This window comes from Oncorhynchus mykiss, chromosome 23 (genome assembly GCF_057628025.1).
Source record: "Oncorhynchus mykiss isolate SJ-2025 chromosome 23, ASM5762802v1, whole genome shotgun sequence".
Lineage (NCBI taxonomy): Eukaryota > Metazoa > Chordata > Actinopteri > Salmoniformes > Salmonidae > Oncorhynchus > Oncorhynchus mykiss.
In genome coordinates this window covers 12,312,696-12,329,785 of record NC_143044.1, presented here as the reverse complement: position 1 = coordinate 12,329,785, position 17,090 = coordinate 12,312,696, and the positions used below count along the sequence as shown (strand labels likewise).

Sequence of the window (17,090 nt, the reverse complement as noted above, 5' to 3'; positions counted from 1 at the left end):
AACCAACATACATTTGAAGCATGTTATTGGATTTAGGCTAAACGTTGGGTGAAAAAAAAGACACACAAATTCCCACAATTCCTTAACATTGATGACTTTGCGAATTCAATTCGCTTTCCACGTTGATTCAACGTCATCCCATTACATTTTTGGGTGAAATATAATATTTGTTGAAATACAGTTTATGCACAGTGGGATTTCTCTCTTCGCTCTGTCCTTTCTCCCCATCTCGCTACATTGTTCAATTACTCTCTCTCTCTCTCTCTCTCTCTCTCTCTCTCTCTCTCTCTCTCTCTCATACACAAACACACTCACCCCTCTACATCCTCCTTTCCGCGCTCTCTCTTGTACATCGCCAGCCTTGTTGCAGACTGTGTCCGGCGAAAACTGGCACAGAACTGACGCATCCATGGAGCGCTCCGTCCTATCACAACATCCACGACGCACAGCAACACTTCCGTGCGAAGTAATATAGAAGACAACATCGCAACCGACTCAAGATAGAATACCAACATCGTCTTTCACGCGCCGACAACCCACCTCTTCCATTGTCTAACTTTCCGAACCCCTCTTCCTCCCCGCTTCCTCCGACTCCTCCGCGTTCCCTGTCCGGGTTCCCAGAAACTCTGTCCCCGTGAAAACGTCTCCATGAATGGGATAGCCTTTGGCATGATGCCCGGGACCGTCCGGGTGCGGAGTAAGCCGCTTCAAGGGATGCTGAACCAGCGGAAGACCAAAGCTCAGCGGAAAAAGCGAAAGGAGTTGTTCGGTGGGCAGATGTTCTTCATGGGGGTGCTGCTCGCTCTTGTAAAGGGGCTCTCATGTTTGGTCGAGAAAGCAGGTGAGATGCTTGTTGTCAGAATGTCTTGCTGAACAGTTGCCTATTTGCGAAGGGTATGTTTTTTTTTCAGTTTCACTATTTTGTGAGGCTCCTAAGAAGGGACATAAAGCGATTCTAGACTATGTTGTTCACTAATATCCATATAGGCTATGATGTTGTTGAGTGCGCTTCATTATCTGAGTTTGATCTTTACGTTTTCGTGTAAATGATTGTTGTTATGTAGGCCTAAAGCAAGGATTGTCCATAAATGAGTTGCAACAAATCAAATCATATGTGTCACATGCTTTGTAAACAACAGGTCTAGACTAACAGTGAAATGCTAGTTACGGCCCTTCCCAACAATACAGAGTGAAAAATATAAATATAATAGAAAGATAATAACGCGAGGAATAAGTACACAATGAGTAACGATAACTTGGCTATATACACGGGGTACCAGTACCGAGTTGATGTGCAGTGGTAGGAGGTAATTGAGGTAGATATACATATGCTGTAGGTAGAGGTAAAGTGACTCGGCAACAGGATAAATAGGCTAATAAGCAGTTGCAGCAGCGCATGTGATGAGTCAAAATACTGCAAAGGGGAGGGGGGGGGGGTCAATTCAGAACACAGGAGGTCCAGGATCCAGTTACAGAGGGGGGTGTTTAGTCCCAGGCACTTTAATTGGTGAGGACTGGCTCGTGGTAATGGCTGGAGCAAAATGAGTGGAATGGTATCAAATACATCAAACACATGGTTTCCACAGACCTGGCGCCCGGACAAATCAGTTGGGGAGGCGTTTGATTTCCATAGGCGGGCCTGTTTTTTTCACGGGACCGCCTATGTGTGCACGCGTTTGTGCATATTTTTTAAATGGCCGGAATAGTAAAGACCATAGTCTTCTCCTGAGTTTCAAGTTTGGGGAAGCTTACTTTTATATGCACATTTTCGTGGAACAGTTTCATTGAAATAATAACGTTTCAGTTTCTCAAAATCATTGTCACGTGGTTAATCATTAAAATCGGAACTTTAAAATTAAACCATGGTGAGAGCACTAGCCTCTGCCATATGGACACATTGATAGACTGTGATCCATTGGCGGCTAAGGAAATGAGAGCATAGAACTCAGAGATATCTTATAACCAATGCATCAGTAAGCCAATAACTTAATCGTCAACTAAGTAAAATACATAGGCCGCCCTAAAGCCTAGAAATTAAAACAGTAGAAAATATCCTGATGAAAATTCTGGTTCTTTCAATCACATTCATCTCTCTTGTCCGCCTGTCTGCCTCCCTTTCTATCCGTCTTGACTTGAACTATTGCTAGTGAAGTTCAATATTGTATCGAAGCATCACAGGGTCTGGGCTGAAACTATTGCTAATAAACTTGCAACATTCTACCAACTAGCCTTTTCTGGGCCCTCAAGGTTTCCTGCTCTAGTTTGCTCTAGTTTTGCTCTAGTTTCAGGACAGAAAGCAGTTTTTTATGATGTTTTCCACTTGGTATACTGTATGGGATCATCAGTTCATAATATTTTATTATCAAGGCCGGGAGTGTTGGAAAGATTGTTCAAATACTGAGGATCTATCATTCGCAATGGATGCTAAAAAACAGGCTTTGTTGACCTGTGTGAGGCGGGAAAAATATATGTGGTGTATGTGGTGAGTAAAGACAATCAGAAATAAGACATTGCCAAATGGGCACTTTCCTACATACTGTATGCATGCGTTCTGGAGAGAGACACACACCCCTCCCCTTCTTCTTGATGCAATATTTTATGACACGTTATCTTCACAAATATTTTAGACGCGTTTCACTGACAGCCGCAGCTCAATCAGCTAGACCTATTGCCACGCACACTACCCAAATTACGGGCTTCCCAAACAAACTTGTGATTTGAAACAATCCACACCTATGAAAAAAGGTCTAATGTAATTTTCTGTTGTTAAAAATTACACAAAATGCACATCAGGTCGCCCTCTCAAAATAGTTCATTTGGACTGGACACTAGAAAAGTGTTATCTTTTTAATCACGTTCATGTTTACAGCATCTCATGTGAGCTGCACTGCAATTCAGTTTTCTGTATTGTATGCCGCTAAAGTGCACCAGTGTAAAAGGCCCTTTGTTTACTCTAAAATGTTGTATTCTATGCCGATTTGAAGAGAAACAAGTTATTAATCTGTTTGATAAGCTGAAATATTCTCTCAGGGGACCCTATTTAAAATTCTGGGGACCCCACATGGGTCCCCGACCCCAAGTTTGGGAACCACTGTACTACAAACCTCTCTCTGCTTGCTTCCTCTCTCTGTGTCTCCTTTGCACTGCAGCCTGCCTCACAATTGTCTGTCTCACACTACTCTCTGTAAAGCAAAATGATTTTGTTATGAGAACTTATAGTAGCCTATCTTTTGTTATGATTTTAGCTGGCTTCTGACTGAAATATCAGCGACTATTTACCAGTTGTAGCCTACACTCATTCTCAGAGAGTCTGTTGACACAGCAGGAGTCGAGGGAAGTTTTAAAAAATGGCCTTATGTCCGTTATCATGCAAGGCCACTGTCAGCGTTGGTCTGGGCTGAGGTAGTTCATTTCGCGTCTTGGCCTGTGCCTTGGCCGGAGTTTGCCATTGGACAGAGTGGTGAATGAATGCGCTCCTAACAAGGAAAATCCAGGGGGAGTAGGCAAACAAAACGAGCATACCTGAATCATGATTCCACTTGTTCGCAGTGGAATAATGATAGGAACGCAATAATAAGTGGGTGAATGATAATTAACTAAATAAAAAGATGACTAGATGCTATTTAAAAAATAATAAGGTGACTAAACCACATTTACATGTATTTACATCCTGTTTACGCAGCTTGTTGGCCATTAGCCAATTAGCCTTTGTCAACTAGTTCAAAGCACGTAAATGCATCCAACTGGTAAATTCCCAACTCCCAGTTGGTTACGAATATAGTTTTAGGTTTGTGTGGCACAAGAACTGCAGCTAAACATGTGCATTTAATAATCCTCTGGAGTTGGTAGCTGCGCGCGCGTCTGTTGCTCTGTCACCAAATTACTCAACCCTTGGTGCAATATGGGTCTATTGAAAGAGGAACTGAGCATAAGATGACCTTAGTATTTTCACCTGAACATAAACTGAAGAAAAGTTTTTAAAAAATGCACGTTCTTGCAAAGTCAAAAGATTTTCCAAGAGGGAAGTGGGATTCTGGTGACATCTTCCTTCATTTTTCCCCTTACACACGGTCAAAGCAAGAAATATCATAAAACAATCAATCATTTTCACATAATGCTACTGACCAAATACAGATTTAACTTTTATCTTATGGGGAAGCTGAATGTTTGTTGTGACTATATGTGTCAAAGAAAAAATCAATGACTGACATGACGATGGTAGTGATGGTGGAGAAAATCGATACGGTTGCATATTGCAATATTATTTTTGGACTTTATTACAGTGGATTCTGAAAGTATTCAGACCCCTGTTTTGTGACGTTACAGCGTTATTCTAAAATGGAATAAATAAAACACTTTCCTAATCAATCTAATGTACACACAATAACCCATAATGACGAAGCAAAAATTGTTTTTTAGAAATGTTTGTAAATATATAAAAAATAATACTAATATGAAATACCTTATTTACATAAGTATTCAAGACCCTATGCTATGAGACTCGAAATTGAGTTCAGGTCATCCTGTTTCCATTGTTCATCCTTGAAATGTTTCTACAACTTGATTGTAAATCCACCTGTGGTAAATTCAATTGATTGGACATGATTTGGAAAGGTACACACCGGTCTATATAAGGTCCCACAGTTGACAGTGCATGTCAAAGCAAGAAACAAGCCATGAGGTCGAAGGAATTGTCCTTAGAGCTCTGAGACAGGATTGTGTGGAGGCACAGATCTGGGGAAGTGTACCAAAAAATGTCTGCAGCATTAAAGGTCCCCAAGAACACAGTGGCCTCCATCATTCTTAAATGAAAGGAGTTTGGAACCACCAAGACTAGAGCTGGCCGCCCAGCCAAACTGAGCAATCAGGAAATGGGAGAAGCTTCCAGAAGGACAACCATCTCTGCAACACTCCACCAATCAGGCCTTTATGGTAGAATGGCCAGACGGAAGCCACTCTTCAGTAAAAGGCACATGACAGCCTGCTTTGAGTTTGCCTAAAGGCACCTAATGGACTCTCAGACTATTAGAAACAAGATTATCTGGTCAGATGAAACCAACATTGAACTCTTTGGCGAAGTTTCACCTTCCAACAAGACAATAAGCCTAAGCACACCGCCAAGACAACGAAGGAGTGGCTTCGAGACAAGCCTCTGAATGTCCTTGTGTGCCCCAGCCAGAGCCCGGACTTGAAGCCGATCGAACATCTCTGGAGAGACCTGAAAATGGCTGTACAGCAACGCTCCCTATCCAACCTGACAGAGCTTGAGAGGATCTGCAGAGAAGAATGGGAGAAACTCCCCAAATACAGGTGTGCCAAGCTTGTAGCGTCATACCCAAGAAGTCGCAAGGCAGTAATCGCTGCCAAACGTGCTTCAACAAAGTACTGATTAAGGTCTGAATACTGATGTAAATGTGATATTTCAGATGTTTCTTTTTTATAAATTTGCATACATTTCAAAAAACGAGTTTTTGCTTTGTCATTATGGGGTATTGTGTGTAGATTGATGAGGGAATTAAAAAAAAAAAACATTTCAAGATAAGGCTGTAATAGATCTAATTGTGGAAAAAGTCAAGGGGTCTGAAACCTTTACAAATCCACTGTATACAGAACGTTTGTATAAAACACGTAGAAACTGTATTTATAATTATATTACTATATTTTAGGTTGACAATACTTCTATTACACAATTGCTAATTTACCACATGCCTTCCTTTAATTTTTATGAATAAGTAAAATCAGGATTATATCTCTACTGCAGCGTTTTGCCAAACTCAGTCCTGGGGACCCTAAGGGTTTTGATTTTTGCCCTAGCAGTTCACAGATGATTCAAATAATCAATGATGAGTTCATTATTTTAAATAGATGTGTAGTGCTAGGATATAAAACAAAACGTGCACCCCTTAGGGTCCCCAGGACCGAGTTTGGCAAAACAGTGCTCTTCAGCCATTCCTTCCAATCAGGCTGGTTTGCATTTCTCCCTGAGCAATATGGCTGCCATTTTTATCCCATTCTGGATCTTTGACGGCTAATGACATACCCCCTCGAGTAATCTATTAGGTTCTCTATGCCTAGATGTCACTGATACAAATGGACACACTCAATGTATGGAGTGTCATCTTGGCACAAATGTACTCTTCTGGTCTGTAGATCATCTCATCGTGTAACATGGTTGTGTGTGGTGAATGATGGTGAATGATGGCAGAACACTTACAAACAGCACAAAGGAGTACTTTGATTGAGAACACTGAAAAAACAGAGAATGTGACATATGTATGGAGGTAGAGTGGGAACAAGCCTGCCCCTTTTTTGTTTTTACCCCCTTTTTTTCCCCAATTTCATGGTATCCAATTGTTAGTAGTTACTATCTTGTCTCATCGCTACAGCTCCCATACGGGCTCGGGAGAGATGACGGTTGAGAGCCATGCATCCTCCGAAACACAACCCAACAGCTAGCACTGCGATGCAGTGCCTTTAGACCCCTGCGCCAGCCGGGAGGCAGGTAGCCTGCACTTTAGATAGTTTCTTCAAGCCAAGCCGTACTGCTTCTTACCAGGGCGCGCATCCAACTTGGAAGCCAGCCGCACCAATGTGTCGGATGGAAACACCGTGCACCTAGCATCCTGGTCAGCGTGCACTGCGCCCGGCCCGCCACAGGAGTACACGGTGAGACAAGGATATCCCTACCGGCCAAACCCTCCCTAACCCGGACGATGCTAGGCCAATTGTGCGTCGCCCCATGGACCTCCTGGTCGCAGCCTGCTGCAACAGATCCTGGGCTCAAACCCAGTCTCTGGTGGCACAGCTAGCACTGAGATGCAGTGCCTTAGACACCTGCGCCACCCGGGAGGCAGGTAGCCTGCACTTTAGCTAGTTTCTTCATCTCTCACTTCCTGTTTTACATACACACACACAGACACACACACACACACACACACACACACACACACACTCTCAATTCAATTCATTTATTGGCATGGGAAACATGTTTACATTGGCAAAGCAAGTGAAATAAACTAGAAAACAAAACTGACAAGAAACATATTTCACAACATTAACAAAAAAGTATTAGAAATTAACAGTAAACATTGCACTCAAAGGTTTAAAAATGATTTTTAAAGATTAAAAAGATACATTTCAGGTGTTATATTATCAGCTATGTAAAGTGTTTTAACAATGTGCAAATATTTGTAGTACGAATATGGGAAGATAAATAAACAGATACGTATTGGTGGTATTTACAATGTTCTCTCTCTCTCTCTCTCTCTCTCTCTCTCTCTCTCTCTCTCTCTCTGAGGCTGTCTTTAATTCAGCTGCATCTGGGTCAGCCGGTTTGAACAGAGAGCAGAGCTCTGCTCCAGTCTCAGTCGCAAACAACATCTTTTTTCCTCCATCACTCACTTTGTCTCCATCTCTCTCAAACTTTATCTCTGTCCTTCGCATTCACTTTCTGTCACTCTCTTGCTTTTTCTCCTTCCCTCTCCCTTTTAGATGATCTCTTCTTCTTCTTTTCTTTATCTATCCCTCTCTAATGCTCTCTCACTACCTCTGTCTCACACTCTTCAACCTACAATGTATAATCTACCTAATCAGTAAAGTGGAGGCTGTTATGTGATTGACAAGGCCCTGGACAGGTAAACAGGGATTATTTACATCAAATCTCTTTGATGACAGTGACTTGCGAAAGTATTCACCCCCTTTGGCATTTTTCCTATTTTGTTGCCTTACAACCTGGAATGAAAATAGATTTTTGAGGGGTTTGTATCATTTGATTTACGCAACATGCCCACTTTGAAGATGCAAAATATTTTTTATTGTGAAGCAAACAAGAAATAAGACAAAAAAAACTGAAAACTTGAGCGTGCATAACTATTCACCCCCCATAGTTAATATTTTGTAGAGCCACCTTTTGCAGCAATTACAGCTTCAAGTCTCTTGGGGTACGTCTCTATAAGCTTGGCACATCTAGCCACTGGGATTTTTGCCCATTCTTCCAGGCAAAACTGCTCCAGCTCCTTCAAGTTGGATGGGTTCCGCTGGTGTACAGCCATCTGTAAGTCATACGACAGATTCTCGAATGGATTGAGGTCTGGACATTGACTAGGCCATTCTAAGACATTTAAATGTTTCTTCCTAAAACCACTGGAGTGTTACATTAGCAGTATGCTATTTTATGGTGCAATATTCTTTACATTTTTTAATAATGGATTTAATGTTGCTCTGTGGGATGTTCAAAGTTTAGAATATTTTTTATAACCCAACCCTGATTTGTACTTCACAATTTTGTCCTTGACCTGTTAGGAGAGCTCATTGGTCTTCATGGAGCCGCTTGCTTGTTGGTGCCCCTTGCTTAGTGGTGTTGCAGACTCTGGGCCCTTTCAGAACAGATGTATGTATACGCAGATCATGTGACACTTAGATTGCACACAGGTGGACTTTATTAACTAATTATGTGACTTCTGAAGGTAATTGGTTGCACCAGATCTTATTTAGGGGCGTCATAGCAAAGGGGGTGAATATATAAATATTTGCACGCACAACTTTTCTGTTTTCGTTGAAACACATTATTTTTTCCATTTCACTTCACCAATTTGGACTATTTTGTGTATGTCCATTACATGAAATCCAAATAAAAATCCATTTAAATTACAGGTAATGCAACAAAATGGGAAAAATGTCAAGGGGGATGAATAATTTTGCACGGCACTGTGCCTACCTGGTGGGGTTTGTTGAACGGGAGAGAATGACAGACTGGGGTAAAGTTGCCCCCTAGAGACGCGGATCTAAAATTTTGCATTTTCTCCATTCCGTAATGGTTAAGGTTTAGGACTGGGGAATGTAAGCTAATTTTAGAGAGAGCCCTCTACTGTCACATTTGAATCAACTCTCCCAGTGCAGCTAGAGGTTCCCACCACCATGCTTTATATACTGATATAACAACCAGTGATAAAAACAATACCTTTATCTCCTCCACCAAAGAAGAGAGCAGCCTTTGCAGTATACACACACATGCACGCCCACGCATGCCCACACACATACTGTACATACACACACACACACACTATCTCTCTTCTATCAAATAGATATTATACACATACCCCCATCCCCAAAACAACAAAATATAATAATTGGCTATTCTCTTTGAAACATGGTAGAGGGAAGGATGTGGGCTTGGGTAGGGACAGACCTTGTTAGTGTGCTGTATCTGCCTTTCTGTCAGACAAAAGCTGGCACTCTGATACAGTATAGCCTCTCGCCCACTAACAAAGACAGCGGCTAGCAAGAATAGCTGTAGAAACCTCTCAAATTAGCAACTCACTTTAGCGTTAACTTCTTTTAGGTATTTTCTAAACAGCTTTTCACTTCTTTGTGAAACTTTGTTTCTCCAGTTGTCAGGTCGACCACCCACCATTTACACACTCATTTTTGGTGGCCAAATTCAAGAATTAAAGTTGATTATTGTTGCTAGGCTACCAGTTACAGTGCTTTTAGCTTGCGGTTTGCGCAGGCCTTTATCCAGATGGAATACAAAAATTATAGCTTCTGTCTGAAAGAATGATATAGATGTAATATTTGTCAAATTATTGAGCATGTCCTCAAAACTCAAATAAGCATCAGAAATTGTCCTTATTTAAATATCAAAATACATATCAAGATCCTGATTTGGACTTCAGTCATTGTATGTGCTGAGGAAATATAATGTGTAGGCCTACTGTCAGTAAGTGTCATCATATAGAGAAAAAAATATGTTCACATGGGATCTCAGGATAGCTTATGAGTCAATATCTGGCAATACCATGTATGATATCTGGAAGGAATCCAAAAATGATTTGTGCATGAAAGAATAATATGGATTTCATATTTGTCAAATTATTGAGCATGTGCTGTCCTTATTTTCAGCATATCAAGATCCGGATATGGACCTCAGCCAAGAGAAGCATATGAATAAAGCTTCATATCTGGAATGGGCTGAGAAAACACAGATGTGATGTATACAGTCAATTTTTGTCAACATGTCCCATATCTTAGGATATTGAATGAGTCCATATCTGGCCATAGGAAATGTCCATCCATGTGTGATATGCGGAGTAATTCCAATATCAAATCAAATGTATTTATATAGCCCTTCGTACATCAGCTGATATCTCAAAGTGCTGTACAGAAACCTAGCCTAAAACCCCAAACAGCAAGCAATGCAGGTGTAGAAGCACAGTGGCTAGGAAAAACTCCCTAGAAAGGCCAAAACCTAGGAAAAAACCTAGAGAGGAACCAGGCTATGTGGGGTGGCCAGTCCTCTTCTGGCTGTGCCGGGTGGAGATTATAACAGAACATGGCCAATATGTTAAAATGTTCATAAATGACCAGCATGGTCAAATAATAATAATCACAGGCAGTACAGTTGAAACTGGAGCAGCAGCACGGCCAGGTGGACTGGGGACAGCAAGGGGTCATCATGTCAGGTAGTCCTGAGGCATGGTCCTAGGGCTCAGGTCCTCAGAGAGAGAGAAAGAAAGAGAGAATTAGAGAGAGCATACTTAAATTCACACAGGACACCGGATAGGACAGGAGAAGTACTCCAGATATAACAAACTGACCCTAGCCCCACGACACATAAACTACTGCAGCATAAATACTGGAGGCTGAGACAGGAGGGGTCAGGAGACACTGTGGCCCCATCCGATGACACCCCCGGACAGGGCCAAACAGGAAGGATATAACCCCACCTACTTTTCCAAAGCACAGCCCCCACACCACTAGAGGGATATCTTCAACCACCAACTTACCATCCTGAGACAAGGCCGAGTATAGCCCACAAAGATCTCTGCCACGGCACAACCCAAGGGTGGGCGCCAACCCAGACAGGAAGATCACATCAGTGACTCAACCCACTCAAGTGACGCACCCCTCCTAGGGACGGTATAAAAGAGCCCTAGTAAGCCAGTGATTCAGCCCATGTAATAGGGTTAGAGGCCGAGAATCCCAGTGGAAAGAGGGGAACCGGCCAGGCAGAGACAGCAAGGGCGGTTTGTTGCTCCAGAGCCTTTCCATTCACCTTCACACTCCTGGGCCAGACTACACTCAATCATATGACCCACTGAAGAGATGAGTCTTCAGTAAAGACTTAAAGGTTGAGACCGAGTTTGCGTCTCTCACATGGGTAGGCAGACCATTCCATAAAAATGGAGCTCTATAGGAGAAAGCCCTGCCTCCAGCTGTTTGCTTAGAAATTCTAGGGACAATTAGGAGGCCTGCGTCTTGTGACCGTAGCGTACGTGTAGGTATGTACGGCAGGACCAAATCAGAGAGATAGGTAGGAGCAAGCCCATGTAATGCTTTGTAGGTTAGCAGTAAAACCTTGAAATCAGCCCTTGCCTTGACAGGAAGCCAGTGTAGGGATGCTAGCACTGGAGTAATATGATCAAATTTTGGGGTTCTAGTCAGGATTCTAGCAGCCGTATTTAGCATTAACTGAAGTTTATTTAGTGCTTTATCCGGGTAGCCGGAAAGTAGAGCATTGCAGTAGTCTAACCTAGAAGACAAAAAAGCATGGATACATTTTTCTGCATCATTTTTGGACAGAAAGTTTCTGATTTTTGCAATGTTACGTAGATGGAAAAAAGCTCTCCTTGAAACAGTCTTGATATGTTCTTCAAAACAGAGATCAGGGTCCAGAATAACGCCGAGGTCCTTCACAGTTTTATTTGAGACGACTGTACAACCATTAAGATTAATTGTCAGATTCAACAGAAGATCTCTTTGTTTCTTGGGACCTAGAACAAGCATCTCTGTTTTGTCCGAGTTTAAAAGTAGAACGTTTGCAGCCATCCACTTCCTTATGTCTGAAACACAATTTTGGGGCTTCACCATGTTTCATTGAAATGTGTGTCATCCGCATAGCAGTGAAAGTTAACATTATGTCTAGAAGACACATCTGGATTCAGAATTTGTCAGGATATGGTGCATATCCACAAAACTCAAAATTTACAAAGGAAATGCTCTGTATTCTCTAGAATATCAAAAATCTGTCATGTAAAGATATCCCCTGATATGGACCCCTTTTGCCCAGTGTATGGTCTCTGGCACAGTCCACACTCTGCGATTTATAAAAGCCAGGGTCAGGGTAACTTTGCTAATCGCTATGGAGCACAGCACAGCTAACAGTAGCTACGACATCCACTCTCCTCCTCACTCTTCTGCAACAGAATTGAATGATCAAAGATGAATATAGCGTTAGGCAGTAATACTGGAGTTTTACCGGTAAAAGCTAGAGGCTAGCTAACCTACTCATTGGACCGGTAACTATTAGCAACTGTGGATAATTGGTTCCAAAGTTGTTTCAAGCATCAGAGTACCTGTAACTATGCAGGCTAGCTACCATTCAGATGTTTTTCTGATTATCTAAAGAGTAAAGGTTAGGTAGTTATTGTAGCTAATGTACTAAACATTTTGCTAGCTTGCTAGCTAGCTACCCGGCTAGCTAACTAAACAACAGCTGGAACGACCTATCTGTAATGTTTACAAGTATCCCCGCTAGCTAGCTACTAGACAACCAATATAGCTTTTTGTTATGGACTCTAGATATAATATAGATCAATACTTTTATAGCAATATAGCTAGCTACTACAATAGCCCAAATCTTTACACATTGTTTTGTTTGCTCGTTTTGATATTGCTTGGCAGTATTTTGTATCACATTGGCCAGCAAGCACATTCCCTTTGACAGCTAGGTTTATTACTGTAGAGACACCTTGAAGTTTTGGAGACACTGAGCTATATATTAACTTCCTTCATATGGATTTACTTCACTGCACAGTTAACTATGCTAGCTTTAGCTAGCTAGCCAGCCAAACGTGTATACTTAGCGAGCAACTGCTACTTAATAGCTAGCTAGCTACACTCTTGCAGTAGCGCCGTCGTGCACAATGTTTCTTCAGGAACAATGAAGTGTTCCAGTTGTGTTGGCATTTCACGTATTCACTTAACCCACTCATCAGAATAATATAGCTATTTTCTTTCTCCCCGTTTCACTGGCATCAGCCCTTCCAACATCTCCCAACAGTCTAAATGCATTGCAGACCGCAGCCACAGTAGCAACAGATTGTAATGAGCCCGCATGTGTTCTCTAACATGTTTATAGAAAACAGCCCTATAACTGACACCTAAGTCAGAAAAAGTTACACGTCATTGACATGGATTTCCAAAGTTTCCACTTCACATGCACAAGTACAGTGAAATGCCCTTCTTGCAAATTCAAAATGCAATAATCATTAACAATGTATTACTAGAAAAAAACATAAGAAATAAGAAAAGGAAATATGAAATACACAACAATGTAAGAATGCTATATACAGGAAATATTTTAAAAAGTCAGTTCCAATCCCATATTTACATGTGCAGGGATACTGGAGTGATGGAGGTGGATACGTATAGGCGGACGGGGACTAGGCAACAGAATATAAGATAAACAGAGTAGCAGCAGCTTGTATGTATAATGCCCGGGGTGTAGTGGGTGAGAAGTCAGGCGCAGGAAGCAGAGATTTCAAGGTAGTGCTATATCGTTTAATGCACAAAAAACGGTGAACATACACCAACCCCACGGAACACAGGGCGCACACCAAAAACAAATGCCCCAAACAGGTGGGACTTAAACAGTCCAGCAAAACCCAAGAACATGGGGAAACCGAGACACACACCAAACAATCCCGCACAACCAGCAGGCGGGCCTGCTGGTAAATAAAGCCCGACCAATCAGCCTAAAATGAACACAGGTGAAACCAATAAACAGAAAGGGGGGAAAGGTCGGTGACGACGACCGCCGAGCGCCACCCGAGTCATGACAGTATGTGAGTGGGTGTGTAGAGTGATTGATTTATTTAGAATTCAAGGCACACTTAACCAGCATGGCAACCACAGCCTTCTGCAGCAATATGCTATCCCATCTGGTTTGCACTTAGTGGGACTATCATTTGTTTTTCAATGGGACAATGACCTAAAACATACTTCCAGGCTGTGTAAGGGCTATTTAACCAAGAAGGAGGGTGATGGAGTGCTGCATCAGATGACCTGGCCTCCATGTGTTATTTCAAAGTTTTGATGTCTTAACTATTATTCTACAATGTAGAAAATAGTCAAAATAAAGAAAAAACAATGAGCAGTTGTGGCTAAACTTTTACTGGTACTGTACATTTACAATGGCTTGCAAAAGTATTCATCCCCTGTTACGGCTGTCGTCGGATGAAGAAGGAGACGAAGGTGCAGCGTGGTAAGTATTCATGATAAATGTATTACTCCAAACACTCTAACAAAATAACAAAGAGTGAAAACCGAAACAGTCCTGTCAGGTGCAGACACTAAACAGAAAATAACTACCCACATAACCCAAACGAAAAAAGACAACTTATATATGATCCCCAATCAGAGACAACGATAAACAGCTGCCTCTGATTGGGAACCACACCAACATCGAAATTAAGAAACTAGAATGCCCACCCTAGTCACACCCTGGCCTAACCAAGATAGAGAATAAAAGCCTCTCTATGACTAGGGCGTGACAGTACCCCCCCACCTCCCCAAAGGTGCGGACTCTGGCCGCAAAACCTGACTAAAGGGGAGGGTCCGGGTGGGCATCGGGGCGGCGGCTCCGGTGAGGGACGTAGACCCCCCTCCGCCTGCACATCCCTCCGCTTTGGGGGCGACCCTAGTGCATGGACCTTCACTGGTGGAACCAGGCCGCAGATCATCGCCGGTGGAACCGGGCCACAGATCATCGCCGGAGGAACCAGACCACCGATCATCGCCGGAGGCTCCGGACCGGGGACCGTCGCCGCAGGCTCCGGGCCATGGATCATCCCTGGAGGCTTCGTGCCATGGATCATCACTGGAGGCTTCGTGCCATGGATCATCCCTGGAGGCTTCATGCCATGGATCATCACTGAAGGCTTCGTGCCATGGATCATCACAGTTTCATCACAGCGCTTGATGGTTTTTGTGACTGCACTTGAAGAATCTTTGAAAGTTCTTGAAATGTTCCATATTGACTGACCTTCATGTCTTAATGTAATGATAGATTGTTGTTTTTCTTTGCTTATTTGAGCTGTTCTTGCCGTAATATGGACTTGGTCTTTTACCAAATAGGGCTATCTTCTGTATACCAACCCTACCTTGTCACAACAAAACTGATTGGCTCAAATGCATTAAGAAGGTAGGCACTCTGTTAATTGTTAATTGAAATGCATTCCAAGTGACTACCTCATGCCGGTTGAGAGAATGCCAAGAGTGTGCAAAGCTGTCATCAAGGCAAAGGGTAGCTACATTGAAGAATCTCACATATGATGTGTTTGTGTGTTGGAGTGACAGTTGGAGTGTGCATAGAGACAGTGCAAAGATTGAAATAAAAGGTCAATGAAGAAATGTGTAGCTATTTATCAGTCATATTGCTTGAGGATAGAAGCTGTTCAAGAGCCTGTTGGTGTCAGATTTGATTCACCGGTACCTCTTGCCGTGCGGCAGCAGTGAAAATAGTCTATTGCTTGGGTGGTTGGAGTCTTTGACGATTTTCTGGGCCTTCTTTTCACACCGCCTGATATAGAGGTCCTGGATGGCAGGGAACTCGGCCCCAGTAATGTACTGGGCTGTCCACACAACCCTAGTACCATGCGATCGAGGGCAGTGCTACTTCCATACCAAGCAGTGATACAGCCAGTCAATATGCTCTCAATGGTACAGCTGTTGAACCTTTTGAGGATTTGAGGGCCCATGCCAAACTTTTTCAACCTCCTGAAGGGGAAGAGACACTTCTTCATGGCTGTGCATGTGTGTTTGGAACATTTAAGTCTTTAATGATTTGGAGACAGAGGAACTTGAAGTTTCCTGTAGTTCACAATCAGCTCATTGGTCAGCCCCTTGACCTTGCTGACGTTGAGGGAGAGGGAGAGGTTGTTGCTCCGGCACCACACTGCCAGGTCACTGACATCCTGCTTGTAGGCTGACTCACCTTTGTGTCGTCAGTGAATGGTGTTGGAGTCGTGCGTGGCCACACAGTTGTGGGTGAACAGGGAGTACAGAAGAGGACTAAGCACACACCCCTATGGGACTCATGTGTTAAGGGTCAGCGTAGCGTAGGTGATGTTGCCTACCCTCACCACTTGGGGTCAGCCCGCCAGGAAGTCCAGGATCCAGTTACAGAGGGAGGTGTTCAGACCCATAGTCCTATGCTTGGTGACGAGCTTGGAGGGGACAATAGTGTTGAACACTCAATGAAAAACATTCTTACATAGGTATTTCTCTTATCTAGGTAGGGGAGGGCAGTGTGGAGAGTAATTCAGATGGCGTCGTCTTTGAATCTGTTGGAGCAGTATGCAAATTGGAGTGGGTTTAGGGTAGCTGGGATGGTGGAGTTAATGTTTGCCATAACCAGCCTCTCAAAGCAATGAATTATTACAGAAGTGAGTGCGACAGGGTGGTAGTCATTGTGGCATGAAGCCTTAGATTTCTTAGAAACAGGAATGATTGTGGTCATCTGAGAAAAAAAATTCAGAATGAAACAAGGAGAGATTGAAAATTATTGTGAGCTGTTCTGCGCATGCTCTGAGAACGCGTCCTGGAATACTGTCGGGGCCCACAGCCTTGCAGGTGTTGGTCTGAGCGAGATCACCAAATCCTCTGGGTCGGTGACGGGCCTCACACCCGGCTCGGTGTTGTTGTTGTCAAAGTGTGCATAAAATGCATTGAATACGTTTGGTAGAGAGGCATCGTTGGCAAATCATGGTTGGGTCTTCCTTTGTCATCCGTAATGGACTGTATCCCCTGCCACATGCGGCGGGCATCAGCGCTTCTGTAATAAGATTCCACCTTATTCCTATATTGTCCTTTTTCTCGTTTGATGACTGCAGAAGGCATAGCGGGCCTTCTTGTACTTATTCCTGTCTGTGGCCGTAGCATCAGGGTTGTCTACGATAGCTCTGTGTGCGGTAGCCCTGTTCTTCAGTTTAGCACCAACATTGGTGTTAATCCAGGGCTTTTGATTGGGGAAGCATCGAACCCTCACCAACGTCTCCGATGCATTTTCTAATGAAGCCGGTGATGGAGGT

The 17,090-nt window shown here is 43.0% G+C and overlaps 1 protein-coding gene across 1 annotated transcript in view; it reads left to right on the top strand.

Annotated features, from left to right (window-relative positions):
• The first annotated feature begins 234 nt into the window (after nt 1–234).
• The window catches only part of LOC110502452 (sodium/potassium/calcium exchanger 3), a 145,483-nt gene continuing 128,627 nt past the window's right edge, over nt 235–17,090 (top strand). The window contains exon 1 of the mRNA XM_021580477.3: nt 235–841. Within this exon, the coding sequence (XP_021436152.1) occupies nt 649–841 (193 nt within the window). The 5' untranslated portion in view covers nt 235–648. The remainder of the gene's footprint in view (nt 842–17,090) is intronic.